Source organism: Manacus candei, unplaced genomic scaffold, assembly GCF_025592945.1.
Source record: "Manacus candei isolate 608988 ecotype Guabito, Panama unplaced genomic scaffold, ASM2559294v1 h1tg000014l, whole genome shotgun sequence".
NCBI lineage: Eukaryota > Metazoa > Chordata > Aves > Passeriformes > Pipridae > Manacus > Manacus candei.
Genome location: NW_026138062.1, coordinates 82,903,197 through 82,922,969, shown reverse-complemented (window position 1 = coordinate 82,922,969; position 19,773 = coordinate 82,903,197). Strand labels below are relative to the sequence as shown.

The following is a 19,773-nucleotide window of genomic DNA, read 5'->3' as shown; positions in this document are numbered from 1 at the left end:
CAGTCTGGCATTCTGATTTTAAAGGATACTGGGTTGGCCTTACCCATAGAGATCCCACATCAGGGGTAATACCTACAGGTTCTGCCCTCTTCCACTCTCCTGCAGCTCCACTGGCCCACACCACAGGAACAACTGCAGCTGCCACTTCAGTCAGGGCCTTGCTGCTGACAGGAGTTATTCCCTGCACAACAAGAGCTGCTGCTTGGACACATTTAGTTTCAGCAATTACAGCGTCAAGAGCCCCAGTTTTCAATTCCATTTCTGCCTCAACTTTTCCAGCCCATCACTTCCTAGCAGAGGTTTGGGTGAGTTTGGCAAAAACACAAACTGAGGAATTCCCCAATGTTTTCCCAGTTTGACCCCTGTCACACCAATCACCTTAACACTGCCAGTCCATAATTCTCATTCTGCTGTGTTCAGGACTGAGGAAATTGTACTTGTGTCTGAGCAGGACATGTGCAAACCAAATGCTGGGGACTGGAACACACACCTGGCACTCCTGCAGCTCTCACAGTCACATTCCAGAGAAAACAGCCAATTGCACCCTCACTGCTCATTTCTTAATCCCAATCCCACACTTGTTTGGCACTTGGAGCACCGCTTTTAGAACCCAATTACAGCCCATTAGAGAGCTCCCTGTCTAGCAGGGACAGGGACCCCTGGGATACTCTCAGCAATGCCTGAATCCATGGCAGGGACCTTGCTTTGAGCTCCCCAGGGCCGGGCACCCCGAGGATCTCCCCGAATAATCCTTTCGGTGCGCGCTGGAGTCCTCGGGGTGCCCCAACCCGGGGGGCACCAACAGCACTGTCCCTCCAGGGGGCCAATTTGGTCCTAAACTGCAGGGGGATCTTGCCTGTGTCCCAGACTGGTCCGGGGATCTGAGGCCCTTCCCGAGAAAATCTCGGTGCCGGCGTGAAGGGCCAGAGATCCCTTGGAGCCACGGGAGAGCAGGCACAGAGTCCCTCCTGGGGGGCAATTTGCCTGCCTGAAAACAGCTCTTCAAAGGAGCCTCTAAGACTCAGCTGGTGACTTTTAGAAGCCAGGCATTCCTTGCTTACAACACCCTGCCATGATCCCAGCCCCACGGGGGTCCTGGCAATCCGCTCCCAAAGGGCACACGGAGGGGTCTCCACTGCAGCTGATGGGAGGGGTCAGCATTACAGGAGGGCTCATTTTCCTTCCCTGCATTCCTGTTCCACATTCAGGACATTTCCCAACACTTATCACCATACACAACTACCCTTAGAAGGTTTCCAAGGGGCTTCACCGAGGGCCTTCCCAGGTCTGCTCTGTCTGGAGCCCTCCAAGTCCTCAGTGCCTGCCTGAGGAACCTCAACACAACTCACCTGCTTACACAGCAACTTGGTGCTGCTTGCCTGCTGCCTCACTTCCCTTCTTCCTTCTTTCTTCACCTCCCTTGCTTGGTCCCTTTCAATCCCTGGGCTCAGCTCTGTGCACTTTCCAGGCTCCATCCCACTGCAAAAAGGATTAGCCCTTGTTACATCTCAACACTCAGAGAGCATTCCCCCTTTTTTCTTAACACTGGGCCATCAGGCCAGGGTCTCATTATTTAAAGCACAGTTTGACTCCTCAGTGACAACAACAGCTACAGCCCTGAATCCTAACACAGGCTGAGACACAAACACGGATGGGAACTCTTAAGGATCCACTTTGTCCTGCTCACCAATCAAAAGGAGCTTTCTGAACTCAAGAATAACAGACCCCAGGTCCTTTTACTGCAACTTTACCTGCTATAAATGTGACCCACCAGACCTGCAAAGGCCCTTCCCACTTCACCTGCAGGGCTGGCAGTGCCACCACTGGACACGGCCCCAGTGGCTGGGCAGGAACGGAGGGGCTGGGGCGTCCAATCCATCGGCCCAGGCGGCACCAGGAGTTCCTGCAGTTCCTGAGGGGAGAGCCTCAAGCCAACAAAGGATTAGGAAGAATATTTTAAACTTCAATGTGTCTATCTCCTGGAATATGGGGACTTTGATAAGTCCTACTGGTGCAACAAGGACACACTCAAGGCTATCTATTAAAAGGATCTACCAGCACTCAAAAGCTATCACTGTCCTTCTGTCAGGGGGAACGCAGCAAACTCTCTTTGCCAGGAGCCTCCAGGAGGACTTCCAGCTTTTGGGGCTCCCTTTTAACCATTTTTCCCATAACTGGAGCTGGGACTATCACCTGCCCTACAGGGGGAACAGCCCACAAAGTTCACCATCAGGGATGCCATTAACTGAATGTCCCTTCTCAGGGGGGGTCACTGCACACCTTGGCCTTTGTTTGCCCTCCCCACCAAAGATGCTTCCAACAGTTCTGACACATCTGGCAGACCCAGAGCTCTCCTCAGGGAATGCTTCAGCTGCTTAAAGGCTGCCCTTGCACCATCTATTCAAAAAGTCGCCATAACAGTCTTACCACACATCCCGAGGGAGCAATGCAGAGTCCAGCCTGTCCCACCATTCCCAGCAAGGCAGTTCATGGGCTGTCTGGGGCTCAGGGAGGAGTCACGGGGCTTCTCTTCTTCCTGCCTGCTTGCCCCATTTTCTCCTGCAAAAGCAAAGCTTTCTTGGCTTTCCTTGCTCAAGGAGATGCAAAGGCCATCTTTTAAATCCAATACTGGAAACTCCTCCAGGTTGTCATTCAAGGTGCTTCTCTCAGGTCCTGCACTAATCAATCATCTTGTCCACTGGTTTTCTTGGCAGGTTCTTGCATTCACGTCCTACAAGCAAACCAGGAGGAGCCAATTTAGCTGTTCCTGCAACCAATCCAGTCTGGCATTCTGATTTTAAAGGATACTGGGTTGGCCTTACCCATAGAGATCCCACATCAGGGGTAATACCTACAGGTTCTGCCCTCTTCCACTCTCCTGCAGCTCCACTGGCCCACACCACAGGAACAACTGCAGCTGCCACTTCAGTCAGGGCCTTGCTGCTGACAGGAGTTATTCCCTGCACAACAAGAGCTGCTGCTTGGACACATTTAGTTTCAGCAATTACAGCGTCAAGAGCCCCAGTTTTCAATTCCATTTCTGCCTCAACTTTTCCAGCCCATCACTTCCTAGCAGAGGTTTGGGTGAGTTTGGCAAAAACACAAACTGAGGAATTCCCCAATGTTTTCCCAGTTTGACCCCTGTCACACCAATCACCTTAACACTGCCAGTCCATAATTCTCATTCTGCTGTGTTCAGGACTGAGGAAATTGTACTTGTGTCTGAGCAGGACATGTGCAAACCAAATGCTGGGGACTGGAACACACACCTGGCACTCCTGCAGCTCTCACAGTCACATTCCAGAGAAAACAGCCAATTGCACCCTCACTGCTCATTTCTTAATCCCAATCCCACACTTGTTTGGCACTTGGAGCACCGCTTTTAGAACCCAATTACAGCCCATTAGAGAGCTCCCTGTCTAGCAGGGACAGGGACCCCTGGGATACTCTCAGCAATGCCTGAATCCATGGCAGGGACCTTGCTTTGAGCTCCCCAGGGCCGGGCACCCCGAGGATCTCCCCGAATAATCCTTTCGGTGCGCGCTGGAGTCCTCGGGGTGCCCCAACCCGGGGGGCACCAACAGCACTGTCCCTCCAGGGGGCCAATTTGGTCCTAAACTGCAGGGGGATCTTGCCTGTGTCCCAGACTGGTCCGGGGATCTGAGGCCCTTCCCGAGAAAATCTCGGTGCCGGCGTGAAGGGCCAGAGATCCCTTGGAGCCACGGGAGAGCAGGCACAGAGTCCCTCCTGGGGGGCAATTTGCCTGCCTGAAAACAGCTCTTCAAAGGAGCCTCTAAGACTCAGCTGGTGACTTTTAGAAGCCAGGCATTCCTTGCTTACAACACCCTGCCATGATCCCAGCCCCACGGGGGTCCTGGCAATCCGCTCCCAAAGGGCACACGGAGGGGTCTCCACTGCAGCTGATGGGAGGGGTCAGCATGACAGGAGGGTTCATTTTCCTTCCCTGCATTCCTGTTGCACATTCAGGACACTCCCAACACCTGTTCCCATCTACACAAACCCTTATAAGTTCTCTGAGGGGCTCCATTGGGGGTCTCTGGTGGTCACCTGTGCCTGCAGACCCCAAAGTTCTCAGTGACCACCTTATCAACTTCAAGACAACTCACCTGGTTGTAGAGGAGCTTGGTGCTGCTTGGCTGCTGCCTCAGTTCCCTTCTTCATTCTTTCTTGACTTTGCTTGCTCAGTCCCTTTAAGTTCCTTGGCTCAGCTCCATGCACTTTCTAGGGAACATCCCACTGCAAAAACTACCAGTTCTTGGTACATCTCCTAACTCAGATATCAGGGAGTGAGGCAGAAATCAACTCATCCAGGGCACTGCCTCCAAATATTGGGACAAAAACACCATAACATTCCATGGCTCCCCTTGGCAAATCAACCCCAAACTGCTCAGACACAAACAACACCCTGCACACTACAACAATCTGGCACTGCTGGTTCAACCCGGCCAAGTCAGTTGGGAAACTACACAAGGTCAACTTCCTTCCAAGTTTCAGTTATGACACAAAAGTCAGGGAGATCACAGACTCCCCCACAGAGTTTTACTCTGAGGAGAGAAGGAAACCAAAGCCATCCCCAGGGCTGCAATAGCTCAGGCTCCCCAAAAGGCCCAGGGGCTTCAGGTTTCTGAGGGGCTTCACCGAGGGCCTTCCCAGGTCTGCTCTGTCTGGAGCCCTCCAAGTCCTCAGTGCCTGCCTGAGGAACCTCAACACAACTCACCTGCTTACACAGCAACTTGGTGCTGCTTGCCTGCTGCCTCACTTCCCTTCTTCCTTCTTTCTTCACCTCCCTTGCTTGGTCCCTTTCAGTCCCTGGGCTCAGCTCTGTGCACTTTCCAGGCTCCATCCCACTGCAAAAAGGATTAGCCCTTGTTACATCTCAACACTCAGAGAGCATTCCACCTTTTGCCTTGACACTGGGCCATCAGGCCAGGGTCTCATTATTTAAAGCATAGTTTGACTCCTCAGTGACAACAACTGACAGCGCTGCTGGGGCCGGGGAAGGGCGGGTGGGAGAATAAAAATCAGGAGAGGAGACTAAAAATCTAAAAATCAGGAGACGAGCCTAAAAGAATTACAATCAGAAGAGGAGCCTAAAAATATTAAAAACAGGAAAAGAGCCTGAAAAAATTAAAATAAGAAGAGGAGCCTGAAAAAATTAAAATCAGGACAGGGGACTAATACAATAAAAATCAGGAGAGGAGCTTAAAAAAATTAAAAACAGGAGGGGAGCCTGAAAAAATTAAAATCAGGAGGGGAGCCTGAAAAAATTAAAATCAGGAGGGGAGCCTGAAAAAATTAAAATCAGGAGAGACCCAGAACTCACCCAAGTCTCCCCAAAAAACTACCAGAAACTGATTCAAATCTCCCCAAAAATGACCCAGAACTCACCCAAATCTCCCCAAAAAATGACTAGAAACTGATTCAAATCTCCCCAAAAAAGACACAAAAACTGATCCAATTCACCCCAAAAATTGATCCAGAACTGACCCAAAACTGGCCCAAATCACCTCAAAAACTAACTCCAAATTGGCCCAAAACCTGACCTAAAAATGCAAACCCCCCCCCCCAAAACTGACCCAAAATGATACAAAATCAGCCCCAGATATGACCAGAAACTGACCCCAAAACCCCAAAACACTGACACCAAGACTCACCCAAATATCCCCAAAAAATGACCCAAGTCAGCCCAATCACCCCCAAAAATGATCAGAAACTGACACAAATCTCCCCAACAAATGACCCAAACTTTATTTCTTTTCTTAGCAACAAATCCCTTCCTTTGCTCCCCTCTGGCCCTGCCCACACGGCCCCAGTTCAGCTCTCAGTGAGTTCTTGCTTCTGGGCAGCGACTCCTCTGCCTCTTGCTGGGGCGGCAGCAGCTCCTGTGCCGGCAGGGAGAGGGACCCCGAGCCAGGAGAGGGACCCCGAGCCAGGAGAGGGACCCCAGAGCCCCTACAGAGACCCCAGAGCCATTATAGGGACCCCAGAGCCATTATAGAGACCCCAGAGCCATTATAGGGACCCCAGAGCCATTATAGGGACCCCAGAGCCATTATAGGGACCCCAGAGCCCTCCAGAGCCCCTTGCTGGGTCACAGCCCCTCTTCTCCCGCCCAAACCCACCTTTCTGGCTGCAGCTGCTTTTCTTCTCTGGCTCCCCCTTCCTTCCCCAGGGAGCTTTGCCTTGTTCTTTGGCCAGGCTCCAGCTGCAGCTCAAGGGCAAAGCTGCAACTACAATTCCCCCTTCGGGTTTTTCACCTGAAAAACAAAGGCTTGGGCCAAACTCTGACCAGTCACTCGCTGAACACGAGACATCAAACAGGGCACACAGAATAAAATGCATCCAACTCTAAATCATGTTACAATGACTGTCCACCCCAATCCAGCACTGACATTAAAAACCTTCAACCAACCAAAATGACCTCCAAACATCCCTTAGATAGAGAAAAGCACACCAGGAACAATGCAAAAAGAAAAATTCCAAACAATGTTCAATTAAATAACCATGGACTGATATAAAACATGTTTAGTTAACTTAAACCACTTCTTCCCATTATTCTCCATCAGAAATTACCCTTATTTAAGTTCTCCTTTTAACACTTCATTAAAACTGACTTATTAGGAAATGGTTTGAACCAAGAGAATTAAAATCAGGACAAGAGCCTTAAAAAAATTAAATTTAGGAGAAGAGCCTTAAAAAAATTAAATTTAGGAGAAGAGCCTTAAAAAAATTAAATTTAGGAGAAGAGCCTTAAAAAAATTAAAATCAGGACAAGAGCCTTCAAAAAATTAAAATCAGGACAAGAGCCTTCAAAAAATTAAAATGAGGACAAGAGCCCAAGAGAATTAAAATCAGGAGAAATTCACGTTATTCCCCCCCCGCACACCCCGGGACAGACGGGAGGCCGCGAGTCCCGCCCTGCCGCCGGAACCGGCCCTTAACTCGAGCAGGGCGCGCTGCACCGGCACGAGAGCCACTGCGCATGCGTCGCCGGTCCCTCTCCTGCCTGCCCTTACTTACCACGTGATCGCCGGCGTCTTGCCAACGACTGCGCATGCGCCCCCCCCCCCCACCCCGCCGCCCGACCGCCCGGCTTCGCTTTCTTACTGCGGCTCCCCCTCCACTTTTCCGGCTCCCTGGGGTTCCCTCACCCACATTTCGGGGTCCCCTTCTCACATTTTAGGGGTGATGACCCCGCAATTTACGGTTCGGGGGGGGGGGGAGAGGAGAGGAAACGGGGGGCCCAAGAAGGGGTTTCTTTTTTTTTTTTTCTCTCTTTTATTTCATTTTCATTTTATTTCCTTTTTAGTTTTTTTGCCTTTTTTTTAAATTTTCTTTTTTATATTTCCTTCTTTACTTCGTTTATTTTTTATTCTCTTTATTTTTCATTTTCTCTCCCAGTGCTCCCCAGTAACACCCAGTGCTCCCCAACAACCCTCAGTAACACCCAGTGCTCCCCAGTACACCCCAGTAACACCCAGTGCTCCTCAACAACCCCCAGTAACACCCAGTGCTCCCCAAAAATTGACCCAAAACCGACCCAAATCACCCCAAAAGCTGACCCAAAACTGACCCCAAAACCTGACCCCAATCATCCCAAAAGCTGACCCAAAACTGACCCAAATCATCCCAAAAGCTGACCCAAATCACCCCAAACAATGACCCCAAACTGACCCCAAAAACTGACCCAAATCATCCCCAAAACTGACCCAAAACTCTGCATTTCTTTGGCATCATTTCCTCTCAAAAACAACATCTGCGATTTAGTTGATTGCTAAAGCCATCATTTTAAAATCATCTCAGGAATCCAAAGGGACTGGAAAACACACAGAAATCATTCCTGCACCCACCAAAGCATTAGGAATTGGAACCCGATTCCCTCATCTCTCTCCTTGTTCTTCTTGGCTGGAAAACCTGATGATCCCCACTGGCTGTTTTTAGGCTGCTTTTCTTCCACAGCTCCTTTCCTCCCGGCTGAAACCTCCTGGCATCTTCAGGCCTTATCTGGAGGGAAGCCCCTCTGAAGTATTTCCTCTCGTGGCAATTCTGTGGGATGAAGAAGTAAAAAAAGCACATCAAGAGCTCCTTCTACCCCCTTCCCTGGCAAACACCCTCCCAGCTTGTCCTTGGCAGCTCCATCCCCCCGGCAGCGGCACCCGACGCTTCGGCTCCGCTGGGAAAGGGACAGCAAGTGCAGAAGCAAGTTCAGGTCTGGGCAGGGGCTCCCTGGGGAACGGCACTTCAGTGCTTTAGTCCGTGGCTTTTCCTGCTGCCCTCCCTCCTGGAGGCAGAGGATGACCCGTCCCTTGTTTCTCCCACGCTGGCAGACCCAGGTCCTGCTCCTTTGGCCCCACTTTTCTTGGCAGACCCGGCATCATTTCCCAGGGTCCCCAGGAAACTTCTGCACTTGACCCACTGCTAAGTGCAGAGCACAGGGCGAGGGAAGGCCAAATTTCTCGGCACCCACCCCCTGGAATTTCCCTCCTCCGCAGCACGCTCCCGTTCCCGCTGTCTCTGCAGGTGCCCGCACGAGTCCTCCTTCTCCCAGCACCTCAGAGAATGTCCTTTTCACCCAGGTCCTGCTTACCGTCGTCCAACAAAACACGCTGACAACATTTTTCACGATGCCAGTGGAGAGCTATTAGAGCACACTGCACAGGGAAGCTGAGCCTGCCCCATCCCTGCAAGTGTTCCAGGCCAGGCTGGACGGGACTCGCAGCAACCGGGGACAGTGGAAGGTGTCCCTGCCCACGGAAGACAGGCTGGCCTTTGAAGGTCCCCTTCAAACCAAATCGCTCTGGCATTCCCCTCCAAAATCACTCCCAAAGAGACACAGCAACCAAAGCAGAGGGACTGCACTCCCAGCTTTTCTTACCTGCAGGCACACACAGCACAGCACGCTGGACATAAAAGCCACAGGGTTAGTCCTGCCAGAGGCGTCCGGCACACCCACGGCGACCGAAGGGAAAGAGGCAGCCTGGGAACACGGAGTAAAAGACACCTTAATTAGGACTACCCTGAGCCATAGCCAGGTCATTCCCACAGACAGCTTCACCGTCCAGTCACACAAAAAGCACTCACCGAGGCCTCAGGTAGGATGGCTCCTGACGCTGACCAGGTGAATACCTCCCTGGAAGCCCGCTCTGCTCCTGCCAGGCACTGGGGCTCACCCAGAGGGGCTTTGCCAAGCATCCAAGGGAAATTAAAATTACAGCCTGGGCAAAGGCGCTTCCCGCAGGACCGCTCCTGGCCAAGGCCACCGGTCCGTGCAAGTCAGACCACTGACCACCCAGGGCTGGGGATTTTCAGGGGCACGCTTCCAGCTTTTATTCTCCAGAAACTCCAGTTCTTCCTGGCACCGCTTGCCAGAAAGTCTTCCCCTGTTGGAAGAGGTCACTTAGTCTTTCGAGGGGCCAGATTGCCAAAGCCCGGCCAGTCCGTTCCCACGAGGAAAGGTAGCTTTGTCTTGTACAAGATACTGGGGGGGAGACACAAAAGTTTAATTTAAAAGAACTGCCTAGAATAGAAAGCAATTCAAACATAAGTCAGACAAGACTCGTGCAAAACTGAATTACATTGGACTTCAAAGGAGAATTCTTTCCCTCTGCACCTCCGAGAACCCCAATTTTCACCCAGGTCCCGCTTACCATTGTCACACAAAACGTGCTGACAAAATTTTTCAGGATGCCAGTGGAGAGCTATCAGAGCACACTGCACAGGGAAGCTGAGCCTGCCCCATCCCTGCAAGTGTTCCAGGCCAGGCTGGACGGGACTCGCAGCAACCGGGGACAGTGGAAGGTGTCCCTGCCCACGGAAGACAGGCTGGCCTTTGAAGACAGCTGTGGGGGACCGACCCCGGCTCCCCCTGGATCGGCAGCCGAGGGGGTGCTGCCCCATGGCTCCCCACCGCTCCCTGGAGCGGCAGCCGCGAGGGTCCCACCCTGGCTCACCGCCGCTCCTCGGCCCAGCGGCCGCGCCGCTCCCGGGCCGCTCCCGCCGCTCCAGCGCCGCCCCAGCCCCGTCGCCGAACTGCCCCCAGCGCCCCCCGCCCACGCCCTTTATAGCCGCGGCCCGCACAGCCCCGCCCCCCTCGTGCCAGCCCAGCCAATCCCAGCGTCCGGCAGCGTCCGGCCCCGCCAATCCCCGCCTGCCCGTTCCCGCCCTGCCCGTCCCCAAGAACCCCGCTGTCCCCTCAGGCCCCGCTCCCAGGGGCCGCTCCGCTCCCGCCCGCTGCCCGCCTCCCTCCCCTTCTCCCGGGAGAACTCCGGGACGGGACGGGACGGGACCGCGGACCGCCCGCCCGCCCTTCCAACAGCGCCTGCGGGTGCCGCGGCAGCGCAGGCGCGGCTCCGCCGGATCCCGAAGCAAAGGCGCCGAGAGCGGCGCCTGAGGGGAACGCGGGGGGCGAGGTGGAGAGGGGGGGGCTCCGCGCCGCGGCTGAGCGGGCAGAACTTGCTCGACCGCGGCCCCATTGAAAGGGCCGCCGCCGCTCCCGCCCCCTCCCCGCCTCCCGGAAGAACTCTCAGACGGGACGTGAGCGCGGAGCTGTGCCACCCGCCCTCCCTGGTCCCAACAGGGCCTGTCGGGGGCTGCGGCAGCGCAGGCGCGGCTCCGGAAGCAAAGGCGCCGGCACCTACAGCGCCTGAGGGGAACGTGGGGAAGGGGGGCGGCGCCGCGACGCGGCTGAGCGGGCACAGCTTACGGGACCGCGGCCCCATTGAAAGGGTGGGCTACGATTGGACGGAGCGGAGAAAAGCGGGCTGGGAGTGGCGGGCCGGGATCGGACCTGCACGTCGGGAGCCACAACCTCCCGGAGAGAGCGGCCCCTCTGCCCAAGACAGGCCACGTGCCTGGAGCGGCAGCCGCGGGAGTCCCGCCCCAGCTCACCGCCGATCTCGCCCCGGCTCCCGCCGCTCCAGCGCCGCTTCCACCTCCGCCGCCGCTTCCACCTCCGCCGCCGAACTGCCCCCCCCGCGCCCCCTCCCCCGCTATTTATAGACCGCGGCCCGCATAGCCCCGCCCCCCCGTGCCAGCCCCGCCAATCCCCGCCCGCCCGTTCCCGAGAACGCCGCTGGCCCCGCAGGCCCCGCTCCCGGAGCCCCTCCCGCCCGCTCCCCGCCTCCCTCCCCTTCTCCTGGGAGAGCTCCCGGACGGGACGTGACCGCGGAGCTCCCACCGCCCTTCCGTGGTCCCAGCAGCGCCTGTGGGGAACGGGGAGACGGTGCCGCGCGGAGGGGCCGCGCCGCGGCTGAGCGGGCAGAGCTTGCGGGACCGCGGCCGGATTGAAAAGGCGGGCTGTGATTGGACGCCGCCGAGAAAGGCGGGCCGGGATTGGCGGGCCAGCCGCTGCCTCGGGCCCGGATTGGCGGGGCTTGGAGCCCGCGGGGCCGCGGCCGCGGGTGGTGCTCGGGTGGTCGGGCGGAGGGACGAGGGCCGTGTCGGAGGGGCCCTTCCCGCGGGTCCGTGGCCGCCCCGGGTCCCGCCCCCGGGACCCCGTCCCCTGCCCCGCCCCTTGGTCGGGCTGCAGCCCCGGGGTCCCGGCCCCAAGGCCCCTGCAGAGCCCCTCGGGGAGCCCCCCACCGGCACACGGGGCGGTTCCGGGTCGCGAAGGCGGACTGTGCGGCATGGGGGACCGGGGAGCAGCGGAGGACGCAGAGCGGCAGTGCGCCTCTGACCGCCTCTCCCCACGCAGCAGTTCTGCTTCTACGGGGACTTAGACTGCCCCGACTGGGTGCTGGCTGAGATCAGCTCCCTGGCCGAAATCTTTTAAGTGCCCGCCCCCACCCCCATCCCCCTGCCCGCCCCAGGCCCGCTGCCCACCCTCCTTCTCCTGCGCAGTCCCCGCTGCTGCTGAAGTTCAGCGCTATTTCAGTACTTGTTCTACTTGTGCTTCTGAAAAAAAGCTAGAATCAGGATAGCCAAAGCAACATAGGAAGTCTATTCCATCTTCAACTACATTACAGGGCAAAGGAAATAAGTGATCCTACCCATCAGTGGAACAGGGGAAGAATGAAGATTAAGTCTGTGAGCTATAGAAGAGAAAAATCACACTGTAACAACTTAGAAGATTGCTCCAAGACCACAGTCACAGGAAAAGGGAAGAGAGCCAGGGGCAGAAACTGTAAGGCCAAAAAGATGATGGACACGTCTGTGCATCAATCAGGTTCAGAGGTCACTGCATGCCCCAAGCCTAACGAGTTCTCTGGTTTATGTGTGTTATACACCTATTAATTACTTGAATAGAAAATTTACAATTGAACTTTCACAAAGGTTACAGAGTGATATCCCTGCACTGACCATTGCAGCTGAGCTTCTGCTACACATTCTGACACGTCAGGTGACTGAATGTTTGCTTGTTTTCTAGGCTCTCCTTACAGTCCATCCAGGTCATGAAATACAGAGGGGATTTCTTGAGAGGCAGCTTTTAGACCTCATTCCCTTACCTTCATGGTCAATGCCATCAGCGTCACTCTCCCTCTCTTCTTGCTCTTCATCGAGAGTTCCTCGTGTTAGTATTAGCTCAGAGGGACCCATTGCAGAAGCATCAGGTCCTTGAAGGGAACAGAAACGGCTGTACACAAACCAGCTTGCTAAAGGTAAGGTTTCTGTCTGCACAGAAACCCAGCAATGAACACCTGCTCTAAGGGGACAGAAAGCTGCTTGTGGATCCCAGACACAGGACAGACTCCATCAGCACCTACTCGCCTCATCTAAGGAACAGTGCAGCCAACAGCAGAGCTTTCTCACATTCTGATCTGACTGTTTCGCCTTTTCTAAAGTATTTCATTATTTCTAGTAGGTCCCCTGCTTTAGCTACAAACCTGTGACTGACACAGAAGAGCTGAGTGTGACCAATCCCACAGGAACTAAAGCCCCACTCCTCTAACATGGAGCTGCTTTCACACTTCTGCTGTGAGGACAAAGAAGCACTGTACTACTTCAGAAGGCAAACTCTTCAGAAAACTTCTGCAGTAACCTTTATCCTCCTGGGGAGGTACCTGCCAGTGTGCTGCCCTGCACACACACACTGCCCATATCCTTCCACAAGTGTTCCAGCTGCTCTCTCTTTTGCTTATTTTGAGCTTTCTCCCGTAGACAAAGATTTCCATGTGGATTCTGAGAACATTTAAAACATCAGGAGAAGAGAAACCTCACCCAAACCCAGCAGCCTGTCCCCAAGTCAGAGAGCAGAAGTCACTATGCAGGTCTTACATTTCAACTCAGGTTACACAGAACTTCTGACTAAGCATGGAAAGCAACCTCCAGTCAGGTGGGATTCTAGGACATTTTCTAGGACATCTAGGTGGGATTTTAAGCAGCACCGGGAAGCCAAACTCTGTGTAGCTGTGCCTGCAGAGAACTGTCCTTTGGACAGCCAGAACTCAAGGTGAGCAGAGCTACTGATTTTGGCACTGCAATTCAGTCTTTCTTACTAAGGCAAACTAGTGCTCTTCACTGGTGCAGGAAGATACAGGGATAGTCTCAACAAATCCCTTTGGAAATTTATTTTTAAGAACTCTCTATCCATCTGAATGGAAGACACAATCTTATTTCCCAATCATTTTCACACAATTAGCTCAAATATTAGCACTAAACCAGTGAGCAACATCTGTTTTACAAAATCTTTATTTTTGTAAAGATATGCTCCACCACATCTAGGAAAAAAAAGGCAAATGGTGGACTCCTTCAGGACAGGAGTTCTCCCACAGTGAGTACGACTAGTGTCGCAGGACAGAAATTGTGTGAACAGTTTCTGTTGCATTTCTGTGATTTCTCCCCTGGCATGGATGGGTGCTGATAGTAAAAAATGCTGCGCCACTAATATGGCTGCAGGCCTTGTGCCAAGATGCCAAGGAGGAGTTTTGGGAGGTGAATAAAGTTTTCTCATCTCCTATGACCACCTGTTGTGGTCCAATTAGCAGGGAACAGCAGAGCATGTTTTCCTTATGTAACCAATGTTGTGTGAACAAGAAGCTGAGCGTCATTACCACTATATAATCTGTCTTTCTCCTAATAAATCCGACATTTGCCTGATCATATTGATCCTGGAGCAATCTGTCAATACCCTTCCATCAAGAGACTAGTAAATGAAATGTTAGACCCTCTCAACATAAAGGCAATTGTGTGCATAAAAGTGACCCAAGACACACTGTTCAGGTGTAAAACAGCTAAAAACACTTACCAGTGTTCTTCTCAGGCGCTCGTATTCTGGCCGATACTCTCTGAAAAGGTGAACAAAGGGAGTGCATTCAGTCTGAAAAACACATGATTTGTATTGCAGAAGGATCATCCTGGAGGCTTCGTTTTACTCAAAAAAAAAGTTTTCTCTAGGCTTTCATGTTTGAGAGACATTTCAGAAAGACTAACAGTACTTTTTTCCCCAGATTTGGATTCTGAAACCAATGGATGCAAAATCAATGAACATACTTCATTAAAACAGCAACAATTCAAAACTTGGTATGGAATTACAAGAAAAAAATTACTTCACAGACTTGCTGGCACAGATAGCTTTTACTTTTTCACGGAACAGCACAAAAATTCATCTCCGAATAGTTCCTTTTTACTGCTGCTTTTTATGCTGATACTGGACACCCTAAGCTACCTTGGCTATGGCAACTGTGCACTCCTTCAAATCAAAGGAGCAGACTCATGAATCAGGACCTTCAGGAAGTGGTCACTGGGTCGCGGACCAGAAGTTATCCCCTTACCTCTCCTATTCATCTACAGCTTTAGAAAGCTGGGTAAAAAACTCCCCCAGTCCTGTGCCAAACACTGCAGAAACACCAACCACCTGGAAAAGAAAACACACCAGAACTAGAGAGTAACTGAGCCAGATTCTTAATACAGAAAAAAAACCAAAATAAAAACAAACAAACAAACAATCCCCCACAACGACAACAAAAAAATCAACACCACCGAAAAACCCAACAACAACAAACTATTAATCTAAACCTAACAACAGCCATTTAATCAGCACAGTGGCCTAAGAGTGGGCAGTAACACTTCTGCTTCTGTCCAGCCCGCTTTCAAACTCTTCCTCCACTTGCTGTTCATGTTTGTTACTTCTGCTTTTTGGTTGTCGGTGATTTTCTGTTTGGTGAGTTGTTGGGGTATTTTGGGGGGTGTTTCTTTGGGGAAGGAGGTTTGTTTGGTATTTTTTATCACTGTAGGGTAATTCAAAAGAAAGGTCAAGTCTTTCTGCTGTTTACTTGTTTATTGTTAATAACCCAAGTTCTCATTCTGCATCTAGGGTTTTAAGTGGTTAGCAAGTATCAGTGTAGTAGAATTAAAGTGCAAAAGAGACAACAAGAACTGACCTTTTGGCTCTGAAATAGTCTAATACTTTTTATTTAGCCAAAGCACATTTAAAAGGTCCCCAGAACAGCAAGAGAGGAAGAATTTAATCAGTTGCTATGACAATACATTCAAAATGCACATCTACTTTCTAATTTCAACTTGTCTCTCATTACACTTCTGGCCATTTGTTCTGCTTGTATTAAATCAATTCTCTAAAAATACCTTGAATTAAGACTATTACCAGCCAGAATCCTACATCCTCTAACGAAAATTCTCCCTCTTTTTCATAGGCAAGACAGTCTCAACTACTGACTTCCAAATGGAAGACCTTTCCCAACACAGCCTTGCATTGATCATTAATACAGTAAATATGCAGACAGCTCTCCAAAGGATTTTAAGCATTAAGGCCAGGCGCTGTGCCAATATATATAAATATTTATACTTACCCTGCACTTAAGTACAAGCTGCCTTTTACTCCGTAATCCTCTTCATATGACCTGCTCTCCATCCAGTGCTCCAACAGTCCTGACAGGCAGATAAATATGACCTGATCAGCAAATAAGGAACAGGAAGTATGTTAGTTCTGTATATGGGACCACTACAATCCCTTTTGAAATTCTGTATATTGTTCCACATAGGACACTTACAATATTTTTGTTTTGGCTCTTATCATTATCTACATGAATGGAATCATTTCGTTCCTGTAATATCCACGCAGCCGAGAAGGCTTGCTTTTCCTTTAGTAAAAGCTGATGACAAACACAATCAGCTAAAACCTTTAGCACAGACTATGGGATCATTAACAGCCTCCAATGGATAGTGTTGTCAGAGAAACAATTAATTTGTCCTCTCAAAACCTGGTTGAGTGGAAGAACAATCTTCTTCTTGTACAAGCAAATATAAAGGGTTTTTTTGTTCATTTATTTGTTTTTGAGATTTCTTTTGTTTTTTATATATCCTTTTTTATTTCGTTTATTTTTTATTCTCTTTATTTTCCATTTTCTCTCCCAGTGCTCCCCAACAACCCTCAGTAACACCCAGTGCTCCCCAAAATTGACCCAAAACCGACCCAAATCACCCCAAAAGCTGACCCAAAACTGACCCCAAAAACTGACCCAAGTCATCCCCAAAACTGACCCAAAACTCTGCATTTCTTTGGCATCATTTCCTCTCAAAAACAACATCTGCGATTTAGTTGATTGCTAAAGCCATCATTTTAAAATCATCTCAGGAATCCAAAGGGACTGGAAAACACACAGAAATCATTCCTGCACCCACCAAAGCATTAGGAATTGGAACCCGATTCCCTCATCTCTCTCCTTGTTCTTCTTGGCTGGAAAACCTGATGATCCCCACTGGCTGTTTTTAGGCTGCTTTTCTTCCACAGCTCCTTTCCTCCCGGCTGAAACCTCCTGGCATCTTCAGGCCTTATCTGGAGGGAAGCCCCTCTGAAGTATTTCCTCTCGTGGCAATTCTGTGGGATGAAGAAGTAAAAAAAGCACATCAAGAGCTCCTTCTACCCCCTTCCCTGGCAAACACCCTCCCAGCTTGTCCTTGGCAGCTCCATCCCCCCGGCAGCGGCACCCGACGCTTCGGCTCCGCTGGGAAAGGGACAGCAAGTGCAGAAGCAAGTTCAGGTCTGGGCAGGGGCTCCCTGGGGAACGGCACTTCAGTGCTTTAGTCCGTGGCCTTTCCTGCTGCCCTCCCTCCTGGAGGCAGAGGATGACCCGTCCCTTGTTTCTCCCACGCTGGCAGACCCAGGTCCTGCTCCTTTGGCCCCACTTTTCTTGGCAGACCCGGCATCATTTCCCAGGGTCCCCAGGAAACTTCTGCACTTGACCCACTGCTAAGTGCAGAGCACAGGGCGAGGGAAGGCCAAATTTCTCGGCACCCACCCCCTGGAATTTCCCTCCTCCGCAGCACGCTCCCGTTCCCGCTGTCTCTGCAGGTGCCCGCACGAGTCCTCCTTCTCCCAGCACCTCAGAGAATGTCCTTTTCACCCAGGTCCTGCTTACCGTCGTCCAACAAAACACGCTGACAACATTTTTCACGATGCCAGTGGAGAGCTATCAGAGCACACTGCACAGGGAAGCTGAGCCTGCCCCATCCCTGCAAGTGTTCCAGGCCAGGCTGGACGGGACTCGCAGCAACCGGGGACAGTGGAAGGTGTCCCTGCCCACGGAAGACAGGCTGGCCTTTGAAGGTCCCCTTCAAACCAAATCGCTCTGGGATTCCCCTCCAAAATCACTCCCAAAGAGACACAGCAACCAAAGCAGAGGGACTGCACTCCCAGCTTTTCTTACCTGCAGGCACACACAGCACAGCACGCTGGACATAAAAGCCACAGGGTTAGTCCTGCCAGAGGCGTCCGGCACACCCACGGCGACCGAAGGGAAAGAGGCAGCCTGGGAACACGGAGTAAAAGACACCTTAATTAGGACTACCCTGAGCCATAGCCAGGTCATTCCCACAGACAGCTTCACCGTCCAGTCCCACAAAAAGCACTGACCTCCCAGGGCCTCAGTTAGGATGGCTCCTGACGCTGACACCTCCGTTTGCCCCGGGGGGTCAAGAATAACATGCCTGGGAAGAAGTCACCCCCAACAACAAAAAGGGAAAATTAGTGAAGCACGGGGTCCTCTTCTGACTAGATTGCCACCAGCATTCCAGAGCAGATGACACGACTGTTCTGTTACAGACGAGAAAAGCCTGTTCTCCCGAACAAACAGCGAGGAGATTTATGGGCACGCCTGAAAATTTCCTGTGAGGAACTTTTTGTAACTAAGGAGCAGGTGCTGTCTTGAGTTGAAGGCATCAATTTGACAGACACTTAGGACAGCAAACTCTTCAGCAGAGCAATTAACTGCAGCCTATTTGAACAGCAGGGGAGAGAAAACGACAGTCGAAGGGAAGACAAGAAAAGCAGAACTGGAATCAGCAGACTTTTCTTCCATCTCTCCCGAGGAAGTCTAGTTTGTCTGTTCTAATAATTCTATGCCCTTTTCTACATGAAACTTAGAGCAAGGCTGAAAAAACAACTAGAAAACACGGAGAGAAGCTTTTTAGAATTTCACGTGATTTTCCCAAACCGATGCCAGAAAAGCAGAACTCGGTAGAATGTACTCACCTGGAGGCCTTTGGTCTTTTCTTCCCTAAGCTTCGTCACCTGATTGAAAAAGCAGAGTAGACTCGGTATTTAGGCTCCCAACAGGAAAACTTCCCCTTCATTTCCTAAAAGAAACTACATTAATCTGCACAGCTGCAGGCGCGTGTCCAGCTGTTAAAGCCTTTCAGCTTTTCGGAGGGTGAGAATGCCCTGCTAAGGAAGGCTGAAAACTGCTCGGAGCCTGCACAGGTCCAAGAGCCCCTTGATTTTGTCTGTGTTCCAGTCCCGGGCTAAAGAAAGGGCAGAAGAAGCGCAGTTGTTCCTTGCCTCTTCCCTAAGAGGTTCGGCCAGGTGCTGGGCCAGCCCGGGCACTCCGGGGGAAGGCCGGCAGTGCCCAAGCAGCGCCGCTTTGCCAGGGGCGTCGCTTGCAAGAGCGCCGCCGAGCGCCGGGCCCTGCCTCACAGTCGCCGCCTGGCGGACACGGCCGGGAGCGGCACTGCAGCCGCGCGCCTCCCCCCCCCCCTCCCCTCCTTGGCGAGACCCGCGGCGCCTTTGGACGCGCCCAGCTTACCCCGGGGTCGATCTCCGTCGAATCTGCCGCCGTGGGTCGCTTCCGGGGGGGGAAGGCGGCGGCGCAGCCCCGATAGCATCTCCAGGGCACGGCGGGAGCGAGCGGGGCAGAAGCGGGGGCAGGGGCGGGAGCGGGAGCGGAGCGGGGCGAGAGGGCGGCGCGACGTGCGCGCCATGCGGTCCTCGCGCGCCGCGGCCCCGAGACGGGGGCTGCCGGCGCCGGTGCCTGCCGCCGCCCACGAACCTGCCGCCCGCGCCCGGCGCCGCCGAGCGCCCCGCCCTGTCCCCGCAGCGGGAAGCAGCGCGGCGAGACGGCGCTGCGGGCGCGGGGTGGGGGTCCGGGTCGCGGCGGAAGCCTCTCGCCGCCATCTTTAGTGTGGTCGTTCCGGTCCTGGCGGCGCCATCTTTACTGTGGGCTTGGCGAACTTCCGGGCCGGGGCCGCCATCTTTAGTGTGGTCGTTCCGGTCCTGGCGGCGCCATCTTTACTGTGGGCTTGGCGAACTTCCGGGCAGGGGCCGCCATCTTTAGTGTGGTCGTTCCGGTCCTGGCGGCGCCATCTTTACTATGGGCTTGGCGGACTTCCGGGCCGGGGCCTTGGAGGGCTTCCGGTCGCTCACTACTTCTGGTGACCGAGTTTACCCAAATTAGCGTCCCTCCTCGCTAATTTCTGCGCTTTCACCCCAAGAAATCTTCACGTTATTCCCCCCCCGCACACCCCGGGACAGACGGGAGACCGCGAGTCCCGCCCTGCCGCCGGAACCGGCCCTTAACTCGAGCA

The 19,773-nt window shown here is 52.9% G+C and overlaps 2 protein-coding genes across 4 annotated transcripts in view; one reads left to right on the top strand and one right to left on the bottom strand.

Moving 5' to 3' along the window:
• Positions 1-11,791, top strand: part of LOC127467436 (basic proline-rich protein-like) — a 41,244-nt gene extending 29,453 nt beyond the window's left edge. Inside the window, exons 3-5 of the mRNA XM_051779382.1 lie at positions 9,857-10,867; positions 11,217-11,638; positions 11,714-11,791. Coding sequence (XP_051635342.1) covers positions 9,857-10,867; positions 11,217-11,638; positions 11,714-11,791 — 1,511 coding nt within the window. The remainder of the gene's footprint in view (positions 1-9,856; positions 10,868-11,216; positions 11,639-11,713) is intronic.
• LOC127467794 (GPN-loop GTPase 1-like) overlaps positions 11,616-19,773 on the bottom strand; it is a 76,950-nt gene continuing 68,792 nt past the window's right edge. The window contains exons 1-10 of one of the 3 annotated variants that reach the window (XM_051780163.1): positions 18,996-19,584; positions 18,446-18,484; positions 17,828-17,901; positions 17,622-17,723; positions 15,765-15,865; positions 14,777-14,812; positions 14,204-14,276; positions 13,020-13,137; positions 12,465-12,572; positions 11,616-11,913 (exon numbers count right to left, since the gene is read on the bottom strand). In XM_051780163.1, the coding sequence (XP_051636123.1) occupies positions 11,885-11,913; positions 12,465-12,572; positions 13,020-13,137; positions 14,204-14,276; positions 14,777-14,812; positions 15,765-15,865; positions 17,622-17,654 (498 nt within the window). In that variant the 5' untranslated portion in view covers positions 17,655-17,723; positions 17,828-17,901; positions 18,446-18,484; positions 18,996-19,584 and the 3' untranslated portion in view covers positions 11,616-11,884. Of the gene's footprint in view, positions 11,914-12,147; positions 12,573-13,019; positions 13,138-14,203; positions 14,277-14,776; positions 14,813-15,764; positions 15,866-17,621; positions 17,724-17,827; positions 17,902-18,445; positions 18,485-18,995; positions 19,585-19,773 lie in introns of those variants that run through there. The other 2 variants (XR_007903299.1, XR_007903298.1) reach the window with 2 other exon arrangements.